Genomic DNA, 25941 nt, shown 5'->3' with positions numbered 1-25941 from the left:
CTACCCATCAAATTCCTGTCTATCCTCTTTGGATCTTGCCTACAACTATAACTGTGTATCCTAATAGTGACTTTATATCTCCTTCATTCTTGACACCACTTATTTAAACCACCTTCTACTTGCTCTTTGTGTTAGTTGAAGCTCATGATTAACTCTATCCTCCTTAAGGACAGATATTTTGTTCTGCTGTCTTTCCACTCCAGAGTGCCCCATACAGCACTTTGCGCATAGAAGTTCAATAACCACCTGGTGAATTTGCAGGAATTGCATTTTAACAGAAATTGCGACAACACTGCAGTTAGGGAGGTATAAGTGGTCTATGCTTGCTGGTCAACTGGCTCCACAACTCCTTCCATATAAGCAAAATGCAGGCCTCTCCTCTTCCCTTCAGTGTCTGGTATCTTAACTCATGTTAATGCTGCTTTAAAAGTGGGCAAGAAGGGTGCCATCGTAAGTTCACTTGTGGAGGCGGATTATCTTTCCTGGCAGCCACAGGCAATACCAGTGGGTCAGCCTGCCAGGGGCATGTGCCAGCATCACAGCTGCTGGAGGGAAACCACTGCCACCCACTTCTTGAAAGAAACCAAGTTCACTTTTCCTCACACCCTGGTGAGAGACACGGCAGAGAGATGATGCACATGCACGCACGCAGTGGCACCAACACTGTGGGCACTACCCTCCTGGGCGGTGGGATGGAGCAGCAGGCAGTGGTTAGGCACTAGCTGCCCAGTTGGCCTGAGCTATTACTATATTTAAAGCCGGAGAAATAGGTGATATATAGAAAGAGACCTAGCTCCTAAATTTGACAAAGACCTAGTAGGCTAAATGTCATTTAAATTAATTCTTTTAAGAAAAAGTACATTGCTATTATTAAAAATTTGATGTTCTGGTGAAGCTAAACTGCATGTATTTTGATTTACACTACTGTCTTTTGATAATTAAACATACCTTTAGAGACCGAACTGAGTCATCAGCCAGACCAATCACATTAACATAAAGCAGATTGCTGTGCTTCAGGAAGAGAACACAGTGATCCTTAAACATGTCCAAGTCTACGACTTTGGTATTTCTCTTCATTGTGAAAAATAAGTCCCAATTCATGATAGCAGGTGTATCAGCTGCTGTTCTCATTAGCTGTGTGGAACAAAGTTAGAAAAGATCTAGGTAACAGAACATGATATCTACAAAATCCAAAGCCATAGATGAAACCACTGAAATTAGACATACTATTCTTCACTGTTTTATGGAGCGCTAACTGCATCAGGGCTGAAGTGTGACCATCACCACTGAATGAGGCCTGGTGCTTAGCTGATATGATAGCCAACCAATGGACACTTGAGTGAGGGTGCTGACATCCAGCTGACTGTGGAAGCACCAGTGAGCCTCGCTGACTCTGACAGAACAGCTTAGCCGAGAACAATCCAAACTGCTAACTCACAAAATCATGAATTTATAAAACTTTGTTCTTTTAAGCTACTAGGTTTGCCTTTGATAACTGATATAATCAGCATAGAGTATGCTTCATTTACTATCCTTTTTTAGGAACAATTCAAATGGGACTGACTAAACACAGGATGGTAGCATCAATTTCTACACTTTAACAAAAGCCTATGAAACAATGAACTCTTAGAGCAAGAACTGTTGCTGATGGAAGTGTGACACTTTTTAACAGCCAAATGGAGCTAAGAAATAGAGTATCACCTTGAATTCTGTAGGCTCACCAACATTAGTGAGAATGTATAATTCATCATCTCTGTGTTCAACGTAGTAAAGGACCCCATGTATTCGCTTCTGGATAAGTACAGGTGGATCCCAAGGACTTAGGCCGTCTATCAACCACACTTCAGAAGTGGTCTTGTTCATGATATTTATGGTGAGGAAACGACTGTCTTTTGTCAGATAAAGGAAAACAAAATAGCTACACACATACACATACAAGGGGAGAGAGAAGAGAGAGAGAGAGGGAGAGAAAAAGATATGAAAATCCAATAAATTTCAAGTGCATGCTATCTTCTTAATGACAGTATCTTACAGGTGGTCAGTATATATATTAATTAAAATTAATTAAAATGCAGATAGAAAATAAAAACAACTGCTTAGTGAATTCTGCTTGTAAACTAAAATTCTGCTATTATTTTTCTCATTGCCTCTAAAAACATTAAAAATAATTTTTATCTAATATTTTATTATGAACATTTTTCAAACATGCAGAAAAGTTGAAAGAAATGTACAGTAAATACCCATATACCCATCACTAAGATTCAATCATTAACATTTTGATATGTATATATAAATATATATATCTCAACATCACATATCTATGTATCATCTACCCATCTGTTTCTGAACGTATTTCAAGGTAAAGTACAGACATCATCTCACTCGCAATTTCATTAACAGATTATAGGGCTTTTTGCTCAGAAGAAGAAATAAACTTCCTAGAGGAATATGTAATTACAGTGGGGCCTTGACTTAGGAGTGTCCCGACTAACGAGTTTTTTGAGATACCAGCTGTCTCTTGGCCGATTTTTTGCATTGAGTTGACAGAGTAATTTGAGTTAATGAGCTCCTTAACAAGCTCCTTAACTAGTTCGGTCTCGGAACAAATTAAACTCGTAAGTCAAGGCCCCACTGTACTAGAGGTCCAGTGCACAAAATTCGTGCACGGCGTGTGTGTGTGTGTGTGTGTGTGTGTGTGTGTGTGTCCCTGAGCCTGGCCTGCACCCTCTCGCAATCCAGGACCCCCTCGGGGGACATCCCTCTTGCAATCCGGGACCACTGGCTGCTAACTGCTTGCCTGCCTGCCTGATCGCCCCTAACCACTCTGCCTGCTTGCCTGATCGTCCCTAAACACTCGCCTGCCTGATTGCCTCTAACTGCCTCTGCCTGCCTGCCTGATCGCCCCTAAACACTCACCTGCCTGCCTCATTGCCCCTAAATACTCGCCTGCCTGCCTCATCACCCCTAACTGCCTCTGCCTGCTTGCCTCATCCCCCCTAACCACTCTGCCTTGGTGCCTGCACCTGGGACCCAGGCTTCCCTCCTTCGACTGGCCGCAGGCAACCGGGACCCGAGCTGGCTTCGCCCGAGCCGGCCACAGGCACCCAGGATCCTGGGCGGCTTTGCCCAGGCAGGCACTCGGGACCCCAGGCAGTGCTGCCCGGGTCCTGGCTTTGTCAGGAAGGATGTCCAGAATGACGTCTGGAAGACGTCCAGTCTATCCAGTCTAATTAGCATATTATTCTTTTATTAGTACAGTTTAGAAAGGCACAGTTACTTTGTTTTTCCTCTGTACACATGTTGAATTTCCTTTTCTCCTAGTTTTTGTGTTTTAAAAAAATATATTTTATTGGTTTTTTACAGAGAGGAAGGGAGAGGGAGAAACATCGATCAGCTGCCTCTTGCACACCTCCTCCTGGGGATGTGCCCGCAACCAAGGTACATGCCCTTGACTGGAATCAAACCCGGGACCCTTCAGTCCGCAGGCCGATGCTCTATCCACTGAGCCAAACCAGTTAGGGCACTCCTAGTTTTTACAACAAAACAGATCAAGAGTCGAAAAGAAAATTCCTCACAATTCCACTAACCTAGCACATTTAAAAAAATTAATGTAATTATTTTAATTTTTCTTGTTTTTCTTTTAAGGTTTATTTGTATGTCATTCATGTCTTTAAATAGATGGAATTAAAGTATACATGCAATTACAGATTTTGTTTTAAAAAAATCCTCACCTGCGGACATGCTTATTAATTTTTGAGAGAAGGTAAAGGGATGGGGGAGAGAGAGAGAGAGAGAGAGAGAGAGAGAGAGAGAGAGAGAGAGAGAGAAAATCGGTCAGTTGCCTCCCGTATGCACCTAGATCAGGGATCAACCTGAAATCTTTCAGCGTTATGGAATGACACACCAACCGAGCCATACCAGTCATGGCAGGATTCTGCATTTTTTTATGTCACATAATATCAATATCTCCCCCAACATTAGTTAGTCTTTATGATCATTAAAAATCAATTTCATTAAAACAATCATCATTAGAAAAAAAGCAATGACTATATTACTGGACCAAGAATGTTAGTTCTATGGCCTGGAATAATGTAATTCCTTTAGACCTAAGATTATTACTATTAATTAATTAGGAGTTGTACAAGATTCCTTCCCTCCTTCCTTCCTTTCTTTCCTTCAAGATTTTCTTTAAGATCCTTGCCAGCTCTTATGAAACGAAGGGTTAATTTTCTTCATTTGATATTGACTTCACTGCCATAAATTTATTTAGTATTAAATCCCCCCTTATTTTTCCTTGCAAAATCTGTTCAGATATTGTCCAAACTATATTGTTTAATAATGTATGAAGTGACAGGACCCTTGTGTTAAGAAAAAAATTGTTTCTCAATTACAAGGAATTTTGCCAGATACATTTACTATCATTTCCTTCCAAGCTTAAGTGGTAATATAAGGCATGAGTCCTGGAGATTACAAGGAAATAAAGACAAGTAGCTTTAGGAAGGAATTACCAAAGTATTGGGGAAGGTAAAATATAAGGACCAATGGCCATCATGGCTCAAAGCAAAGCAATTTAAAATTCAGATAATCTCTATGAAATGCGTAGTGAATTCTGTGCAACTGATACCATGGTATCTGACTTACAAGAGATTTATAATTGCTATATGACAACCCTATTAAATGTTCAGTCAACAACTCCTCTGATGCGTCACAGTCCAGAGAGAATGTGAGTAACTCATCATTTGCAGTCTAATGATGTATTTGTGTTTACTTTGGAGTTTGAATATGCCTAAACTCCAGTTTTGAATCTAAACAACTTACAAAAAAGAATGATTACAATATTATATTTGTTTCCAGCCAAAATCAACATTTTAAGTCAACCAAGAGCAGCACTTTAGATAACTGGAGAAATATGTTGGAGAAAAAGCTTTAATTGCATTATTCTAGTTCTAGTACCTTGGGTCTTTTTCTGTGTAAAAACGTTCATTACGTTTGTCTTCACCAAAAGTGGCTCGATACACATCATGACAGCGAAGGTTCCTCTGGAAGGTATAGAATAAAACATCCTCATCTTCTTCATCCTTTACCCATTCTGGGGAAAAAATATTAAAGAATTATACATAGTCAACTACTTACAGTTTTATAAAAAAGGCACAGACCTAGCCAGTTTGGTTCTGTGGACAGAGCGTCGGCCTGCGGACTGAAGGGTCCTAAGTTCGATTCCGGTCAAGGGCACATCCCCGGGTTGTGGGCTCGATCCCCAGTGGGGGGCTTGTAGGAGGCAGCCAATCAATGATTCTCTCTCATCATTGATGTTTCTATCTCTCTCTCCCTCTTCCTTCCTCTCTGAAAACAATAAAAATATTAAAAAATAAAATAAATTTTTTTTTAAAAAAAGGCACAGTGCATTCTAAGTTTGAGTGCCAAAGAAAAGAGATGTGTAAGTTTATCCCTGGAAATCTAAATCTAACATAGGTTCAACTGTATATAATCTGTGTTATATAAACCTAAGAGCTTTCCAGAGGATAAAATATTATACTACATCAATTCTAAGTTTTCAAGTTGTTATCAGTCTCAGGACACTAAAGTTTCTAAATAGGAGAGGAATGTTCAATATTTAGGGAAGACTTTGGTAAAATCATTATTTGTTTTCAGGAGATAAATTATGTTTAAATCTAAAACCTCTAACTTTAAGTATTAGGAAATATTAGATCATTTTCTCTCATGCCTAAATGTTTTCTGTCTGCTTTCAAGCCACATGATATCTCAGACTACCAGATATACTTTAAAGCTGGGATTTTCTTGACCATACCAGAAACTGTCAGTGGAAGTTTTCACAAAATGACATCATGACTGCCACCTGGCTGACAGTTACTGTAAGGCAGCATTGTATAATATGCACCCTGATTTTAAGAGATAATGTACCAAATTTATGTATTAGGATCAATTCATTGCAAAAGCATGTAGTTATGAAACAATGCGGAAATTTATGACGGAAAATGAAAAAGGAGGATAAGGTATAGACACGTATTACTCAATGATCAATGATAACATTTAAAGTTGGTTCTATTAGTAAAAATATCACAACTTCTACTGATGAATAAGTTAGTTTGATGACATGTTCTGAAGTTTCTCTTGGTACTGACTTTGGGTAATTTGCTATCAAATATATAATTAAAGAAGGGGCAGTCCCTTGAATAAGAGGCACATAGTCAGGTGTGGAGACCACGGGGGTAAACAAATCAGGCACTCAGTTTCTCATTCACTCTCCTGGGCAAATAAAATGTTTCAAAAGTGTGAACAATTCTCTACGGTTGCTTTGTCAAATAGAAGACTGTTGTGGTTGGTGGCTTACCAAAACTGGACACATTGGGGAAAGAAGCTTCCATGACAGGCTGGTCACTGAGCTTCACAACTATACAGGTAGATGCTTCCGAATCTTCCGTTCTTATCTTGGCAGCTACATATTTTTCATCAGGAGCCACTCTGATACAGTCAATGAAGGGCTGGTCTAATTTAAGTTCCTCCAAATTGAACAAAACCTCATAATTATCACTGTCTGCTGCATAAAGAAAAGGATGAAAGAGATAATGCCACAGATGTACTTAAAAATATTTTAAACTGTCAATGTCAAATTAGCATTCCTCTGCCTGGCTGGGTGGCTCAGCTGGGTGAGCATCGTCCTGTGTCCCAAAAATGGTTGTGGGTTTGATTCCCGGTCAGGGCAAATGCAGGAGGCAACCATTTCTCTCTCTCTCTCTCTCTCCCTTTCTCTCTGTCAAATCAATAAAAATATCCTCAGGTGAGGAGACTGAAAATTTTAAAAATTAAATCAGCATTCCTCTTCTGTAAGAAGCTATATTCTGGCTTCCTGCAGCATTAATGGCAGCTTGTTTTGCACAGAAACTGGCATTAGTTATTTAATATTATCCTATGCTAGTCCATATCATACCATGCATCAACTTATGTGATATTATTCAATACCATTATAGCCTAGTGTTTAGAGGCCAAATAGAACCTAGAAAGACAATGTAAATGACACTGACTAACTGTATCTAGTACAGTACCTGGGATTCAGAAGATGCTCAAAAAATGCTGGTTCCTATCTCCATTCTTCCTATCAAAGCTTTGAGTGTGGCTGTAAACTATATCTTAAACAAACCCAGATATTAAAAACTAGCCATTTAATAAAAACTCAGAAATCTAAAAAAATTTTCTATGCCTTTGAGAATATCAAATTTCCTATGAAAAATGTGAAATCTGAAAAATCAGAGTACGCTAAAAGGAAAAACTGTGGTATACCTTCTTCATCTTTTGAACGCACCAAGCAGCAACCTTCTTGGTAGTAAACAAAACCTCCATGTTTAACCTGACGATAAAAAGAAATAAATAGTTTATTTAATAATAATACATAATAAATAATTTAACGATTTAAGCATGATTGAATTTTTTTTAAAATATATTTTATTGATTTTTTTCAGATAGGAAGGGAGAAGGATAGAGAGTTAGAAACATCGATGAGAGAGAAACATCAATCAGCTGCCTCCTGCACACCTCCTACCGGGGATGTGCCCGCAACCCAGGTACGTGCCCTTGACCGGAATCGAACCTGGGACCTTCCAGTCCGCAGGCTGACGCTCTATCCACTGAGCCAAACCGGTTTTGGCAAGCATGATTGAATTTAATGAACTGCTTAATGTTCTAACTAGTCAAGATGAAGAAATGGGATCTTTCATAAAAGCATGTTGAAGTTTATAGATGAACACATAAAAACTATAAAATGGATCACCTTTTACAACACAGTGGTTAAGAAATGGTTTTCATGTGTCCACAATCACTGAAGGAATTTCTTATACACAAATGAAAGAGGCAACAAAGAGAAGACATAATGCAATCTATGTTGGTTCTCATGACTGTACAAAGCACTTTAGTTGTATTTTGGGAACATCTAACATCTCTACAGTGGGGGGCCATTAACAGAGATCAAGGGGCATCTTCAAGATAATCCCGAACGATGTAGGTGAGAAAACTATGGCTCAGATTGGGCTGAAAACCCAGTCAATAACCTTCTGAGATTCTTTCCTCTCAAATATGCTGTCACCACCAACTGTTCATGGTCTTGATTTTACACAAAGCATCTTATCCTCTGTGGGTGACAGATATAGACAGTCTGATACTGAGAGAATGAATAGTGCTCATGGGTAATACCTATATATTGAATGCAATTGATTGTGGTAACCATAAAATAGTCAAATGAATATTTGACTTCCGTATAACACGACTTAGAGTGAATTTCTTTTCATTAAAAAAAGTGTAGATAGGCAATCAAATACTTTTCTAATAAGAAAGAAATATGACTCAGTTTCATTTGAACTTACGTTCGGAACTACTTTAAAAATTTTTAAACAGAATTGGTTTTTTCCAAAAACTAGAATTAACAAAATGTGCTTGAAAATTCACTTTAGTTTTGACATTTATAATTTACATTAAGGATTACACTATACTTATTTGTTGTTCTTTAAGTTTTTAGGCATATTTTAAAGGCCAAAAGCAGTCTACTTCTTATGTGGGATTATGCCTATAAATCACAAGGTAGTTAGTTCATTTACATCCTGACTGGTAATATCAGAGTTTAAAAAAATTCATAAATATCCTACCTCTGCATTGATGATTTCGTATTCTTCTTGTGGCTGTGTTTCTAATTTTGTTCTCACTTTTTCAAATGCATCCATGTTTTCTGAAAGGGGTTTTTCGTTTTCTTGTTTAGTAGGCAGAATATCCTGGAAAAAGTTTTAATGGTATGAACATAATATTTCAAACTAGGGAAAAATACCTTGGCTTTTAAAATATATTTCTTAATTCCTTTTCATGCAAGTACTACAATATTAGGTCTTTACCTATGAAATAGTATGCATTTCACAGATCTTAAATGTCGTTTCTCAAGCTCAATAAATGATCTCCTCTTTTTAATTAAAAAATGTAAACAAAGACAATGAAGTGGCTACTTGTAGCCAAACTGTTAATTTAAATGGATAAAACCTTAAGATGCAGAATTACTAAGAAGCACTGGAGAATGTTCAGCAATACTATGGGAAAGGTTTATAGAAAATTAAGCAGTACAGGAAATCCTATGAACATTTACCTATTTAATTATCAGGACTTGGAGGTACAAAGAAAAGTCTACTGAGTTTTATACAGTAATAAAATAATACCTCCTGCCCGGCCAGGGTGGCTCAGTGGTTGAGCATCGGCCCATGAACCAGGAGGTCACAGTTCGATTCCCGGTCAGGGCACATGCCTGGGTTGCTGACTTGATCCCCAGTGGGGGGTGTGCAGGAGGCAGCCAATCAATTATTGTCTCTCATCATTGATGTTTTTCTCTCTTTCTACTCTCCCTTCCTCTGAAATCAATTAAAAAAAATTAAAAAATAAAATAAAATACCTCCTAAAAGGAGTGATATATTGATGGGAGAGGAAGACATCATTTTTATTAATAAATGTTCACTCTTTATTCACAGCAAGAATTACAGTAAAAAATTTGTCCTACATTGTATCTTCATTAGCCATCATTTTCTTCTCTCATGGGGATAAGAAGTCCCCCAAATAGAACTGTTCATCAGATCAAAAAATGAATTAATCCTTTATAAAACAGAACTTTTCTTTGAGTTTAAGTAAAAAATAATATATTCACCGTATAAAGGAAGAACAAGAGAAAGTAATGGAAAATTAATGAACGTGAATAGAGATACCACTGAAAGCTAAATAAGCACTCTATTTTACTGGGAGTATCTAATAAGTTATGAGCTTTAGTTGACCTCTGATTAGCACACAAATACCATATAAAGTATTAAAATTTATATAAGGTAAAACCTCAGTTGTTAGAAAAGAGTTCAATAATTTAACACTCATAGCAAAAGAATTCTAGCTAAGATTTTCAATGTCAACTTCCTGCCAAAGATGACAACTGTACAGTGACTTGTGCCAGAGGGGTATTAAGCCTTTGGTAAGGACCTCCAACAGCTGGTAAATATTTATTGCACAAGTGTGTCCATGGTACTTTACCAACACTTTAGAAAATGTAGGCTATAAATATAGTTTATATCATAAAGCGTTTGCAATCTAAAATTAAACACACAACTAAAATAGAAAACATTAAATGGAAAAACAATCATTTTCACAAAGTTTTTTCTTTAGAATTTTTGAGATGCTTTTGATTGGGATTAGATTCAAATTAGCAACAATGGTTATTTTGGTAGTCTAAATCATTCAGTCTCTATTTCAATCTTATAATTATTATCCTTGAGTAATTATGTGAAGTCCAAAAGCTGGAGGCTTTTTTTCACTGTTTATTTTTCATTTATATTTTTTGCATTTTTACAAAATCTAGAGTCGATCTTTTAGAGTTGTGAGGCAAAATACATGTATCGATAATGTCCGACTATCGCCTGAAACACAAATCAGATCACTAGAAATCTCTCCTGAAACTGTAACTTGGCACGAGGATCTGCCTTTTCATTACAGATACATGCTTATCCGATCCGTAATTCCTGTTAGAGCTTGTAAAGTCGTCAGCATAGCTACGAAGAGCACCTGTTTCTACCACCTGGCAGCTCCTCGCACACTTTAGGTCAGGGAGCTGGGCTGGAGAGGCACAGCCAACACAGGGCTAAAGGCAACAGAGTTTGGCCCAATACCTGCCCTCTTAGTGAAACTTACTTTACATTCTTAACTTTTTTCTATGTCAAAAGTCCAAATAAACTGAGCTTATCTCAATCAAAATAACCCTGCAAGCAACAGGATTTTTAACTGCCTTAACAAAGGGGAAGTAGCTTTCAAAAGCCTTGTAAATAATTCCTAAAAATAATTACACTCAGGGAAACAGATTTTTATCTAATATTCATAAAGTACACCAATTTGTTTTGTTTTTAATTCTATCCCAATAATACCCACTATGTTTTTTAAGCTTGCATTCATTTCAGTGTCAGCTAGCATTATCATTAGGGTATGCAGCAAAACCTATACAATTTAGCCAAGTGTCTTTTTAAAATAAAAAAACATATATTTTAATTGATTTCAGAGAGGAAGGGAGAAGGAGAGAGAGAGAAACATCAATGATGAGAGAGAATCATCGATGATCCAGCCTGAAAATTGGGCATATGTCCTGACCGGTGCCTCTTGGTTCCTGGGTCAACACTCAACCACTGAGCCACACCTGGCTGGGCTAGCCAAGTATCTTAATACATGAGTAGTCCACTGGTTTGAAGGGTATATACTACCTAATGGAGCTGAGGTAAGGATAGCTTAACTAAATTTTAAGAAGGTTGCATATATATTATCACTCCATTAGTGGAAAAAGAAGCACTGCTCCCCATTTCTCAGGTGCCCACCACAAAACCATTTTAGCAATGCAAACATACAGGAGAATGGAATGTGTAAACTTCATTATGGCAAAAATGGTTAACTCTAAAGACAGAAAAATGGCACTGTAGAAGGATACTAGACCGCTTTTAGTTAGGATGGTGCCATTAATAAATGGCCAATTCCAAGTCTGGGGCAGGGAAGAGTAAAAAGTAGGCTTAGGACATCTGCAGAGAGCAAGGAAATGCTCAAAGATTAATGGAGTCTTGTCAGAAGGAGACAAGGGCCAGTCTGAAGGGGCTCCCACCAGCCACAATGACAATTCGAGCATCAAAAAGAATAATGCCTATAATTGATTATAATACACTGAAAAAATTTACAATAACTTGAAAACAAGCAAAAACACCTCCCCACTAAACTAAAATAAAAAGAGGGTACAACAAAAAAGGAAGCTCTTCTTTACGAAATCATACAAGCTAATAAATGTAGAAAGAATAATAGAATTAGAAAAATCATTAACAAACCCCAGTGAAAGAACTGATTAGGGTAAAGATCATTAGTGGTTGTTAAACTCATTAGGTGAAATTATGTTGCGTAATACAATATTTGCACAGTACCAAAGTATTACCCTACTGATTACTTAGTATTGCAAAGGGAATATCGCTCCTTTAACAATGGAGAGAACAAGGATTTATCTCCCTAACCAAAATGATCTAGCATAGATAGCATCATTAATAGTGGGACAATATGACATGTATGTGCAGATACAAAGCATTTCAATTTAAGAAGGAAAAAGAGTAGAAGAAATAAAATTAATTTATTTAATGAAATTGATGAAAGAGAGGATCAACAAAATATAAAATTGGTTTTTTGAAAAATGTATTAAAAAAGACATGTATAGCAACGGTGACATAAAAAAGACAACAAATATTAGGAATGAAAAACATCGTATAATTAGAGATATAATAGATTTTAAAAATCACAAAGTTCTTTATGCCACTACATTTGAAAACATAGATAAAATACCTACTTTCAAAGGTAGCTTTCTTGAATCTTCAAGGAACAGATACTCTTTTCATATGTCAACTACTATTTAAGAAAAAAATGCCTACTACTTAAAACTATTCAACTAATTTTATCAGGCTAATATAATCTTGAAACTAAAACTGGACAATCAAAATATATGACAAAAATCATTCTTATAAAATATAGATTTAAAAATAGAAAATAAATCAATGTATTTTTAAAAAGCACAAAACATGCCCAAGCTAGTATGGCTCAGTGGATACAGTGTCGGTCTGCGGACTGAAAGGTCACGGGTTTGATTCTGGTCAAGAGCACATGCGTGGGTTGCAGCTCAATCCCCTGTAGGGGACATGCAGGAGGCAGCCAATCAATGATTCTCTCTCATCATTGATGTTTCTATCTTTCCCTCTGCCTTCCTCTCTGATATCAATAAAAAATATTTTTAAATAAATAAATAGCACAAAACAAAAACAGTAACAGTAATGAAACCGTGAGTGACCAAGGATTTATCTTAAGAGTAAAAGGATAATTCAAAATTAGAAAAATGTATCAATGTAATCTAACACAGATAAAGGAGATAAATCTTAGAGCAATTTCAATTAAAACAGGGGGAAAAAAACCCACATCTTAAAAAATAATAAAACCTTAAGTTAGGAATAGGGAGGAACTCCCCTGACTTGATAAATGGTCTCCCTGTTGTTTGAAACAGGACCATAGCAAAGCTGTGATTAACATACCCACAGTATATTCACATTAGTACACATTTTTACTTTACTGTTTTTACAGAGAGGAAGGAAGAGAGAGAAACATCAATCAGTTGCCTCCTGCACATGCTCTAGCTGGGGATCGAACCCTGAATCAGGACATGTGCCCTGACCTGGAATGGAACTCGCAACCCCTTGTGTAGGGGATAATGGCCCAACCAACTGAGCCACACCGGTGGGGCAGTACACAGCTTATTTAGTATCTGTGAAATACTTTCCAAGAATCTTTATTATATTAATTTAAAATATCTAGTTATATTTGCTGTTTATTTTGTTATTCAAAAGTGATTGTTAAAATGAAAGTAATTGTTTCCTTTGCTCCCTGCCCCAACTCCTCTCTTCCCCCTTCTCTGGAGTCCGATAAGATTTCTGCCCTTCTCATCCTATCGCTTTGTCTTGTCAAAATCAATGACCCACTGCAGTCCCAGTACTGCAAAGAAAGGGCACGTGTTAACTCTAGGTATTTACACTATTTGAGTTGTCAGTATCGTGGCACAGCTGAACACTTCCTTTTCTTTTTTCTTTCTTTTTTTTTTTTTAAATATATTTTATTGATTTTTTTACAGAGAGAAAGGGAGAGAGATAGAGAGCCAGAAACATCGATGAGAGAGAAACATCGATCAGCTGCCTCCTGCACATCTCCCACTGGGGATGTGCCCGCAACCCAGGTACATGCCCTTGACCGGAATCGAACCCGGGACCCTTCAGTCCACAGGCCGACGCTCCATCCACTGAGCCAAACCGGTTTCGGCAACACTTCCTTTTCTTAACACTTTTCTTCACTTGGCTCCCAGGACACCTCATTCTCATTGTTTTGCTCCTATTTCACTGCCCTATTTGTCTCTGTAGCTGGTTCCTACTCAACTCTCTGGCTTAACATTGGCACTCCCTGGGCTACAGTTTGCACTAATTCCCTTGGTGATCTCATCTAGCCTCATGACCTTAAATGCTATTTATATGCTGAGGGCTCCCAGATTTTTTAAAAAAATATATTTTATTGATTTTTTACAGAGAGGAAGGGAGAGGAATAGAGAGTCAGAAACATCGATGAGAGAGAAACATTGATCAGCTGCCTCCTGCACACCCTCTACTGGGGATGTGCCCGCAACCAAGGTACATGCACTTGACCGGAATCGAACCTGGGACCTTTCAGTCTGCAGGCCGATGCTCTATCCACTGAGCCAAACCGGTTAGGGTGAGGCCTCCCAGATTTATATTGGATTTATGGTTAATAGATTTTCAACAAGGGTGCTAAGACAGTTCCACGGGAAAAGATCTTCTCAATAGATGGTGCTGGGATAACTGGATATCCACAAGCAAAAGAATAAGTGAAAGACATTAATCAAAGAACGTATATGCATAGGCCATGGACACAGACAATAACGTGGTGAAGGCCTGGGGTGGGGTGGGGCTGGGTGGAGCAGGGCAAAAGGGAGAGAACGGGGGATGTCAACCACACACACACACACACACACACGCACACACACACACACAGAAATAAATAAGGAAAAGAAAAGGGAAGAAGACAAGCAAAACATCTGGTTAGGAGCCTTTACCAGTGGTCCAGGTTAAAGATGACTGAGTGATGATGACAGAGATGGAGAAACATGAACAGATTCAATATGTATTTTGGAAGTTAATGCAGTGTTTCTGAAAACATCTCAGACATGATGGTATACATAATTTGGATATGAAAAATTTATTAGAAAGAATATAACTAACACATCAGACCGATGATTTACTGAATATTATTCCTTGGGATAAGACAGGTCTATTAAACTAAAATAATTAAATAATAGCCTATGTGGTAAAAATCATGAAGCTAGTTCAGGATACACTGTTAATGGATGTGATGGCACGGTAAAGGGACAGGAGGGGTAAACAATGTTTCCCTGTGTCCCAGTTAATAACTGAGCATAGGGTAACGAGATAAAGAAGAGGCGAGTTGGGGTTGGGAGAGTTGAGGTTCGACTGTGGGTAGTTTGAAAAGTCAGTGAGAGGTCCACGATGTGCAGCTCGAAGGGGAGTTTGGAATGAAGATAACTGCTACGGTATTTAAAGCCACTGTACGTAAAATTACTTAAGAAGAGAGAAAAAGGGGCCAGGGCTAAGCTCCGAGAAAGTCCAAAATTTAGAGGTCATATGAAAGAAAAGTTAGAAAAGGAGCGTGAGGAGAGGTTTGTGAGGTAGAAGGAAAACGTTACCTTATATAAATAGGTCTGTACTTTAAGCAAATGTTTTGTCCATAGGAACTAATGACTTTTTCTATTTTATTGCACCCATGAGAGTGGACAAAGTTGAAGCTGAGTAAATGCTGGTTGAAAGGAAATGTACATTCTTGTCTATAGGCCTCTTCACAGCTTCTCCAGGTCCCAGTGACCATTAAGGACAGAGATCCCAACTTTTAGATCTTATCATTTCTCTAAGAGGGAATGGTTGACATATGAAAGCAGGACTACTTTATTGGGCAAAAGAATTATTAAAAGAGCCTCTTAACTTGGAGTCCCCATATCAGGATAAAGTTTCTAGGTGATAGGTATCTACAAAAGAGAATTAACAAGTTGCTTCAGGGACAAATGGAAGGGAAACAAGTCAATCTCCTGCACAGAGTGTGACCTAATACCACAGCTGTTACTCTGATGGTAATTCCTGCCTACTATTTATAAACTAAGACTCAACATAAAAGCACAAGATGACAAAATGTTCTAAACACATACAAAATAAAATGATCTAAAGGTCTAAAATGTGTCCAATAGGTAAAATTTAAGTTTCTCTTTCTAAAGTATGCTAAAGTTACGCATGTGTGTACACACAAAGGTAACAATGAAATAAAAGGAAGACATAAAGAATTTCTGCATGAGGGAGCACCTTCCAGTTGCTAGATGGGATGCTGACCCTTTCATGAATTACCTAATAAAGTCAATTAGATCTTAAAAAAAAAAGAATTTATAGAAAGAATCAAAGTGCTAAATTAAGATGCTATAAAAAGAAAATAATTTGAAAGACTAAAATGTAAGGAGTGATAAAACATGCAACAAAAAGAATAAAATGTCGCCGAACTGGTTTGGCTCCATGGATAGAGCATCGGCCTACGGACTCAGGGGTCCCAGGTTTGATTCTGGTCAGGGGCGTGTGCCTTGGTTGCGGGCACATCCCCAGTGGGGGGCATGCAGGAGGCAGCTGATGGATCTTTCTCTCTCATTGATGTTTCTAAATCTCTATCCCTCTCCCTTCTTCTCTGTGAAAAATCAATAAAATATATGTTTAAAAAAAAAATGTAAGGAGTAAAAGTCTAGGGACTAACTGATAAAAAGTTAAAAGCAAAAAAAACCAAACAAAAAAACCCACACACACAAAACCCGTAAGTATTAGTTAAAAGAGCAAGAATTAAATAAAAAACACAGATAAACCGAGTAAAATAATATTAAAAAGTCGTTTCTAAAATTAGAAGAATCCACTCCAGTGTCCATTGATAGATGAATGTATAAATAAAATGTGGTATAGAAATATAATGGAATATTATTTAACCATAAAAAGGAATAAAGTTCTGATATATGCTACAACATGAACCTTAAAAATATTATGCTAAGTGAAATAAACCAAACATAAAAGAGTAAATATTATGATTCTACTTACTATTATGAATTATCTAGAATAGGCAAATTCATAAAGACCAAGTAGATTAAAGGTTACCAGGGGCTCAAAAAAGGTAGGCTATTGCTTAATGGGTATATGTTTTTGGGTATTGAAAGGGTTTTGGAAATAGATAGTGGTGATGGCTGTACAACATTGTGAATGAAATTAATGTTATTAAATTACACTTAAGGAGGGTTTAAATAGCAAATTTTATATGATGCATATTTAACTACAATAAAAAATGAGGAAGTAAAAACAGAGTAAGAAGAAAAATCAGTATGCAACAAAACAGTTAAAACCAGAAATTAATAAAATATTAGAAGTATACAAGCATAAGGTAGGATAGGTATTTCAAAGCAGCAGCAATATAAATAAATAACTCAATCTCAAACAAGTAGGATGAACATATAATTTACCATCCTAACCAGGACACTTTAAGAGGAAAGGAGACACTATTAATAATTACACAGGGACAGCAGGTGTAGATGGGACCATCCCAGGCAAACCAGGATGTGTTACTCTACATATAAGGGCAGTTGGGTTCTCAAGGCAGACGTCATGAATGCAGATTGGGGTCTGGCCAAAGCACAATAGTCTGAAAGCATCTTCCTAAAGGACCCAAGTGGTAAAAAAAATGCAAGTCTTTTTTTCTTTTCTTTTCCTTCCCATTTTTTTTTTTTACACAGAAGTAATACACAAGTACATGGCCTTTACTGAAGTTTACTAATTTGAAAACAATTACTATAATATTAGATTTTATTAAGAGCTATTACGATATTCTAGGAATTTGAGAAAACCGAATTATACTTTGAATTACATTGGTAGGCACACTAAGGAATTTCTAAGGTGAATCATTACATGAGTCTGTATTTTTATATATTAAATTAGAACTCTATAAATATATATATTCTTTTATACTTAATTTGACTATAGGCAATTTGATTATAGACAATTATAGATATTAAAAAAAATCAAACTAGAATTATCTTTAGGCTAAAATTAATCTTAATGACCTACAAATAGGTAAACTTAAACAGTCCGTACCTTACATGAGAAGCTCCGACTTGGGATGTTTCTTGCTAACTCTGATATCTTGGGCTTACTCTGCAGACACTTGATTAGGTGATATTTTTTCAATTTTATTCTACTGTAATAATGATCAGCGAAGTTACAGTGATTCAAGTGCTGTTTCTGCACGCATTTCCCAAGGTGAGGAATACTATACTTCAAAGCCTGGAGAAATAATTTGCTCTTCTGCTGCATGATATCAAAGTCCCTGGTTTATGCTCGCTTTGGGGCTGCCAGCACACGTGATTTCATAGGTCTGATTACACAGTAGTGGGTTCTCAGAGTACCTACAATCCGCAGTTCTTATCCCCCCTTCAGGGCCATGCACCCCTCGGGTAATGAATAACTGCAGACAGCTGAGAACCCGGGTTAAAAATATCTGAAAACGCGTATAAGTTAAAGTTTCATTCAAATCATACTTCTTGGCAGGTGTGACAAAAATATTTCATTTGTAAAGTCAATCCTATCGCGTTCAAACTATGCAGCACTGATTCTGGTACCCATAGGGGAAAACTAAAAAAACAAAACAAAACACAAAACACACACACACAACAAAACAAAATAAAAATTTGCAAATAAGTACATGGAGCTAATGGGGGCATCTCAGGGACTCTGAGGGTTTTTAAAAGGCAAAATGACTTTGATTTTACATAAGGACCTGACAGAGTAGCTATTATGAGAACATCCTAATGAACATTTTACAGGTGAGCAAACCGTGGCTCCGGGAAGTTTAAGCAATTGCCCCAGGTGACTTGGAGTAAGTAGTAGAATATAAAAGTCCAAAATGGTTTGGCTCCAAATCTTGTACACACAGGGGAACGATGGGACATAACAGTTGACTTTCCCATTAGAAAGGTATTTAGCTAAACAAACAAAATCCCTTCAGGATGCACAGATAAAATGTGAGAGCATCTCGGATTTGTTTGGGAAGTTGGTTCTTGCTAAGTTATCAAGGCAATTAAAACTAGTAAGTAGTTAATAGAGAGATCTGGGTTCAGGTCTTCCCTCCTGCACTTTCTACCTGTGCCTCCATTTCTTCTTCTGCAAAACTGAGACAACGGCACCATTTACCCTATGGAATGGATACGTTAAGCTCTTAATCCAGCGCCTGGCACGCAGTAACCACCCATCACGTGGTGACTACTATCAGGACAGGAAAACCTAGATGCTGCACAGCGCTGAGGGTCCTCCTGCAGTATCCCCACGGCCCTCGGTCATCGAAGGCACAATCCTGCGTCAGTTTTACTCCAGCTCCGATGAGCTCCCAGGCCAACGCCCCCGCCTCCCTCCATCTCTGTGTCGCAGCAAAAATAATGGGCGAGTGAGAAGAGGGGGATCAGTAGCAAAATATGTAGAAATATGCAGATCACCGAAACCACTGGATCCACGCGGGCAGCCTCCATCCACCCACCTTTCATCCGCAGGGAGAAGGCGCTAGGCAAGGCTAGGGATGGGGGTGGGGCCGATGAATGGGTGCTCCCGGGAGAAACGGCGTTTTCCCGGTGCAGCGCTCCACCCCAGGGGTGAGGCGATCTGAGTGCAGGGGGAGTGGTACACCGCGTCCCCGGCAGTGGAGGGACACGGCCAAGAAGCAAGGACCAAGGGGCTGAGGGGGGGCTGGGTGGGGGAGAAACGGGGAAAGGGGAGAGACCCCCAGCATGCGCTGCCCGTACCTGCGCCCACGGAAAGGCGCTCTGCCTCCGGACGCCGAGACGAGTGAGGGCCGGCGAGCAGCCCGCAGCTCTCGGGAAGGAGCGAAGGTGCGGCCTCGGGCGCGTCCGGCGAGGTCTGCGCGCTAAGCCCGCAGGACCGCAGCCGCCCGAGCGCCGCCCCGGGCTGGTGTGCAGCACGCCACCCACGCACCCCCCGCCCGGCACGTGCGCGACGCAGGTTCCGCCATCTTTCCTGTGGGCACGGACGGCTTTCCGGTCGTCTCCTGGGCTCTCTCACCCGCAAAAAGACAAGCCTTTTGGTTCTTTGCTCATATTCCGAGCTCGGGATGCGGCCGGGGAGAAGAACACACACAGGGGCCGCGGCGTACTGGCTCCGCCACAGCCCCCTCGCCCTCCGCTGCGCCCTCACTCAACGTGGCCGCCGGCAAAATGGTGCAATGACAGGCCCAGCGCGGGCCTGGTTGTCATGGAGACGCGAAAACCGGAAATGCGGATCGCGAGGAGCTTTCGGGCCGTGGGAGGGAGGACCGGCGTCACAGGTCCTGGCAGGGAAGACGCCGGCAGGTCCTGGCAGGGAAGAGTCGTGTTGATGGCAGCTCGTGGGTAGGCGGCACTGGCGGGATGGAGTCTCGAGTCCCAGACGCCGGGGCCAGCGAGGCTGAGCGCGCCTCGGGCGAGGGCACGGCCGGCGGCCGCGCTGCTCCGGGCCCCGCCGTGTCCTCGCCCTTAGGAGCCGCCCGGTGGAAGCTCCTGCGGCAGGTAAGGCAGAGCCCACCCGCCTCACCTTTGCACGGGGCTCCTCCCCTCGCTTGGTGGGGCGTGCGATCGGCAGCTATGCTCCCCTCACAGTTTCGTCGGGAGCCACCCCAGAGCTGTCTCCTTGCTTCCCCTAAGGGTCCCATCAGAAGAGGGGAGCCAGGTGGGGTTGCGCGGGAAGGGGCAGCCCACACTCGAGTTCCTGGGAAACTCCGAGCGAAGTAGACAACCTCTTTCTAGAGTCATTTGCTTGCACCTGCCAGCTCGCGGGTCGGATGGGCGGGACCGCTCCCCTCTGCCCCCATCGCTTCTTTCCTGCTTCTGTTTTAGGTCCTTCCCCAGGTTTCTTCTCGCTGCTTATCTCCCAGCCTGGTTCTAGCTCCTTGTCTTGGGGACCCGCGTGGTTGCCGGTGTTGGGACTTGGACGTTGCACGCGTTGCCGCGGTTTCTTCGGCGACCGCGGGGCGTGGAGGGAGCCGCGCGAGCCGCCTCCCACTCTTCTCCTTTGGGGATGTAAGAGTTACATGCGCATCTCGTAGTGCGAGGCGATGGGCGAGGTTCTGGCCGTCCCAGGTGGAGTCGTTTGCTTCCTGGCGGTTATCTCGTACCTCAAAGTTGCTGCTATTGGCTCCTAACTGCAGCCGTGCGCAGGCTTGTCCGAGTTCCGATGTGACATCACGGACTGTGCAAACTGCCTGAAGTGACGTCTGTTTGTCCTTGTGCCTCTGCCCGAGGCTGCCCGCTGAAAACTGGACTCAGGGGACACTTTCCATTTCTGACGTCTTTCCAGAAGAGCTTCCCAGCTCTTGTTTCCTGGAGATTGTGCGGTTAGGACTTGGGGGTTTATTTTGTTTGCACTTACTTGGTTTGCAGAGTCGCCTTTCCGTATGGTGGCCTTTCAGTGCTGTCATGGCATAACTCAAAGAGTATTTCTTTGTTGGTGCACTGGAAGTCTTCCCAGAGCTGGTTTTGCTGCTAATGTTACAAATCTATATTCTATATGATAAAAGCCTAAGCAACCATAGGACAGAATGACCAGAACGACTGGTCGCTATGATGTGCACTGACCACCAGGGGCAGACAGACGCTCAACGCAGGAGCTACCCCATTGATGGCGAACCTTTTGAGCTCGGCGTGTCAGCATTTTGAAAAACCCAGCTTAACCCTGGTGCCGTGTCACATATAGAAATGTTTTGATATTTGCAACCATAGTAAAACAAAGACATATTTTTGATATTTATTTTATATATTTAAATGCCGTTTAACAAAGAAAAATCAACCAAAAAAATGAGTTTGCGTGTCACCTGTGACACACGTGTCATAGGTTTGCCATCACTGAGCTACACCCTGGTGGTCAGTGTGCTCCCACAGGGGGAGCACCACTCAGCCAGAATGGGGCTCACAGCAGGCGAGTGTAGAGTGCAGAGCTGGTGGCAGGAGCCTCAAGCAGCCAGCCGGGTAGCAAGGAGCAGCAAGGAGCAGCGTGCAGCTAAGCGGTAAGGAGGGAGCAGGCTGGGCTGAGGGACACCGCCCCCCCCCCATGTATTTCATGCACTGGGCCTCTAGTAGGATAATAAAGTGAATGTCCTTCATACATCATTATCATAGGAACTTTCTATAGTGAAGTAAACATCAGTTAAAGTCTAATTATGAAAGTTGTAAATTAGGGCTTAAGTTAATCTTATTGTGATGACTTCAGTGGTTCTTAGCATAGGAAAAACTCTAGCTGACCAGCACTGATGTTCATTCTGAATTGCTGTCTACATGAGACTAGTTTCAGCTATGGCTGCCACTTGAACTCCCCACAGGCTTTGACATTTAATGTTTCAGTACACATCTGTCCTCTGCATAAGGTCTTTATCATCTTCTCTACTTGATAAATGAATGTTTATCCTTCAGGCCTCCATTTCAATCTCCTCTTTTAGTGAAGACTCACTCCTCTGGACTGAGTTAGACCCTTAGTTCACTCTTCTGGTGAACCCCATATCACATTATTTTATGATCATTTGATCAGAGTCCATCTTTCGCACTAGAATGGGAGTTTTCTCTGGGAAAAGATATTTTATGAATCTCCATCCTCTGCACCTAGCACAGGGCCTGGCTAGTTGGTTTTTAGTAGATATTGTCAATTGTTGTGGAAAACCTTAAAGACAGTCTTTAAGTGGTCCATAGCACCTAGTCCTCAGTGTTTTGCATCAGCTAGCTATTGCTGAGTAACAAACAGCTACAACATTACAGTGGCAAACAACAACAAGCATTTGCTCTGCTTGTGCATTTGTTAGGCCACTTGGGAGTTATCTGACATGGGCTGTAATCAGCTGAGTGGCTCTGTGCTATATTCTTGGTCCACATGGTTCTAATCCTTGGACCAGTTGGTATAAGAGAGTAAACCTAACCACTGAAACACATTTTAAGCTCCTGCTAACATCCTGTTGACTAAAGTAAGATACTTGGCTAAGCCTAAGGTCAAGGGGCAGAGAAATATGCTCTTTCTTGGAGGGGGCAAGAGAGGAAAATTCAGATTTGATGTTTTTTTGTTTGGTTTGGTTGGTCAAGATGATGGTGTTGTATACTTTCTCTCACGGTTATTTTCAGTAATTACAGTGATGTCTGGTTATTTCTCTTTTTCGGTGATGGTTACCTAGGTTCATGAATTCAGGAAAGGGTTGAAAATGGTGATATTCTAATTCTGTTATTCCTTCTTCATTTATTACTTGGAAAACTACTATAAAGAGAAACTTCCGCTCTAACCGGTTTGGCTCAGTGGGTAGAGCATCGGCCTGCGGACTGAAGGGTCCCAGGTTCGATTCCAGTCAAGGGCATGTACCTTGGTTGCGGGCAACATCCCCAGTGCGGCGTGTGCAGGAGGCAGCTGATCGATGTTTCTCTCTCATCGCTGTTTCTAACTCTCTATCCTTCTCCCTTCCTCTCTGTGAAAAAATCAATAAAATATATTTAAAAAAAAAAAAAAAGAGAGAGAAACTTCCCCAGATCTTCTACTTGGACTCTCAATTACAGTTCATATAGGAAAGACAGAGAAGTACTTGATTCTTTTTTTTTTTTTTTAATCCTCATCTGAGGATGTTTTTCCATTGATTTTTAGAGAGAGTGGAAGAGAGAGGGAGAGACAGAGAGAAATATCAATGTGAGAGACACACATCGATTGATTGCCTCCTGCATGCATCCCAACCAGAACTCGGGCTGGGGAGGAACCTGCAACCTAGGTACGTGCCCTTGACCAGAATCGTACCCAGGAGGGACCCTTTAGTCGCAGTCTGACATTCTATTCACTGAGCCAAATCAGCTAGGGCAGGGGTGGGCAACCTTTTTGTGAGTGCGTGCCAAAACCAGCAAAATCTCTGACTCAAAATTCTTTTGCATGCCAACCCTAATTTTTTGAGAACATGTTATGCCTACTTGATATCTCTTAAGGTGTACGTATGTGAAGAACCTTGAAAAATAATAAAATTCATTCGAGCGACAAAAACACAGTATGTGATGATGAAAAATACATTTATTTTTTAATGTATACATGTACACTGATAGTCCGACAGAAAACTTTATGACTCCGTTTGATATTATCAGTGGGACTTTTGCTGCTGCATCACTGATGACAGAGATTTTACATCAGGTTTATATTTCGTGACCTTCAGAGATATGCGCGAGCTACTACTTTCATCCGTCAGGCTACTCCTATTACAAGACTTAACAAAATTCATCACTGAGAACAAAGATTCACGATTGTAAATGGAAGATTATAAGAGAGGGTTTCGCGTGCCAGCAACAGTTACAGGCGTGCCATGTTTGGCACACGTGTCAGGGGTTGCCCACCCCTGGGCTAGGGCCTCTTTCTTTGTAGTATTGATTTCAATACTAACTTGGTTCTCTAGCATCCTTCCATAATCATTAGTGAGGCATTTGAAAAATGTCATGCACTAATGTGTTTCAATTCTATTATATCTATTATCTTTGTTAATACTCACCATGTCCCATCTTTGGCCAATGGACCCTATTCAAATTGGCTCTTGAATACTTTTAATATAACCCTTAATTTTGTATGGCCTTCTTGTTTTCTTGTGTAGGATGTTTCAGGTTCATCTTGTACAGGGTGTGGCAAAAGTAGGTTTACAGCTGTGAGTATATGAAACAGTTTATTTTGGTGTTATTTATTAATTATTATATTGTTTTCCATACGAACAACTGTAAGCCTACTTTTGCTCCAACCTATACAGTTCCTGCCATTTTATAACTAAACACAGTGGATGTGGTTGTTGTTAGTAATTTTATTTGCTTGCAGATAAGGGATTCACATTCAAAGCTCTGTCACCCTGAAGAGAGGCTTAGCTATTGCTTATGTACGTGATCTGGTTATGTACACTGAACTTATGTTTATATAATATGATCACAATATTTGGTTTTATTTCAAAGGTTCTGAAGCAAAAACACCTGGATGGTTGTCTACGACATGTATCTGTAAGAAGATTTGAATCATTTAATCTGTTTTCAGTAAAAGAAGCCAAAGGAAGGGAAACTGAAGAGGAATTTGGTGCATGGGTCCAATATACAAGTGTCTTCTACCCTGAATACAGTATTTCCTTAAGGTAAACATCACTCTAGTTAAGATTTTGTTCAAAAAAGCCTTTTTTCAAATAAACTAATAACTATCTATGGATAAAATAAAAAGCCGTTTTCACCTGGCTAGAGTGACTCAGTTGGTTGAGCGTCGTCCTTTGCACCAAAAGCTTGCTGGTTTAATTCCAAGTCAGGACACATGCCTGGGTTTCAGGTTTGATTCCCAGTTGGGGAGCATACAGAAGGTAGCCAATCCATGTTTCTCTTTCACATCAAGGTCCCTCCCTCCCTCCTTTCCTCCCTCCCTCCCTCCCAAGCATGTCCTTGGGTGAGGATTTAAAAAAAAGAAGGCATTTTTCTCTTATAAAAGAGAAACAATAATAACCTCATTGTTCATTCTATTGAGTTTGCAAGCAATCTTTATCAGAAGTTAGGTTTCCTAACTTTGTGTTAAGGAATTCCTGCTGCTTCAATGTGTTCTTGCTGTATTATCAGAAATAAGAAGAAAATTTTCCAAAATGTAGTGACATTTGAGGATAAACTGTGGTGTAAATCAAAGGGTTCATTTAACCATTCTCTCATAGCATTTGATTATGACAAAAAGCCAAGTTCTTTGTGAGGCAAGGAAGGCTGAAAGTGAACACAGAATTTTTCTAAGCTACTCTTCAAGTAGTAGTTATCTAAAAAATCAAGCTTTGGTATTTATTCCATTTATGTTTTGTCATTTTCAGAATAGAATCTTAAGAATAGGAGGAGAAAATTCAGCTGAAAACACTGATATTGTGAGAAGCATGCAGACTGTTCTGGCTTTAAAAATCATTAGAAAAGAGACAAGAGAGTTGCAAACTGAAGTAGCAAGATACTGTTTTTACTGAATTACTTTTCTCTCACAGCTATAATCTAGCATGTTGCAATATTACTTTAGGTGTTTGATATTATAAAATATGCCCCTTTTTTTGAACAAGATTTCACATTTTGAAAGGGAGGGAGGAGCACATTTACAATAACTATAAGAAGAACAAGAAACATATTAAGCAGAAAAGTGACTGAATAAGGTTTAGGTAAGGCTAAAAATACTTTTAAGAAAAACA

At 40.0% G+C, this 25941-nt stretch overlaps 2 protein-coding genes and 1 pseudogene across 4 annotated transcripts in view; 1 reads left to right on the top strand and 2 right to left on the bottom strand.

Annotated features, from left to right (window-relative positions):
• Positions 1-20784, bottom strand: part of PREPL (prolyl endopeptidase like) — a 34879-nt gene extending 14095 nt beyond the window's left edge. The window contains exons 1-9 of one of the 2 annotated variants that reach the window (XM_081100557.1): positions 19523-19694; positions 18937-19143; positions 17826-18228; positions 8655-8777; positions 7300-7366; positions 6353-6559; positions 4954-5089; positions 1702-1918; positions 949-1134 (exon numbers count right to left, since the gene is read on the bottom strand). In XM_081100557.1, the coding sequence (XP_080956683.1) occupies positions 949-1134; positions 1702-1918; positions 4954-5089; positions 6353-6559; positions 7300-7366; positions 8655-8777; positions 17826-18044 (1155 nt within the window). In that variant the 5' untranslated portion in view covers positions 18045-18228; positions 18937-19143; positions 19523-19694. Of the gene's footprint in view, positions 1-948; positions 1135-1701; positions 1919-4953; positions 5090-6352; positions 6560-7299; positions 7367-8654; positions 8778-17825; positions 18229-18936; positions 19144-19522 lie in introns of both variants that reach the window. The other variant, XM_081100558.1, reaches the window with a different exon arrangement.
• LOC308525747 (ferritin light chain-like) overlaps positions 1-25941 on the bottom strand; it is a 1112779-nt pseudogene that overhangs the window by 1013392 nt on the left and 73446 nt on the right. The window lies entirely within an intron of this gene.
• Positions 20097-25941, top strand: part of CAMKMT (calmodulin-lysine N-methyltransferase) — a 281601-nt gene continuing 275756 nt past the window's right edge. The window contains 3 exon segments of the mRNA XM_081100572.1: positions 20097-20121; positions 20124-20281; positions 24707-24879. Of these exon segments, the coding sequence (XP_080956698.1) occupies positions 20112-20121; positions 20124-20281; positions 24707-24879 (341 nt within the window). The 5' untranslated portion in view covers positions 20097-20111.

Source organism: Myotis nattereri (assembly GCF_964212035.1).
Source record: "Myotis nattereri genome assembly, chromosome: 10".
In the NCBI taxonomy this organism is placed as follows: Eukaryota; Metazoa; Chordata; class Mammalia; order Chiroptera; family Vespertilionidae; genus Myotis; species Myotis nattereri.
This window is presented reverse-complemented; position numbering and strand designations above follow the sequence as displayed.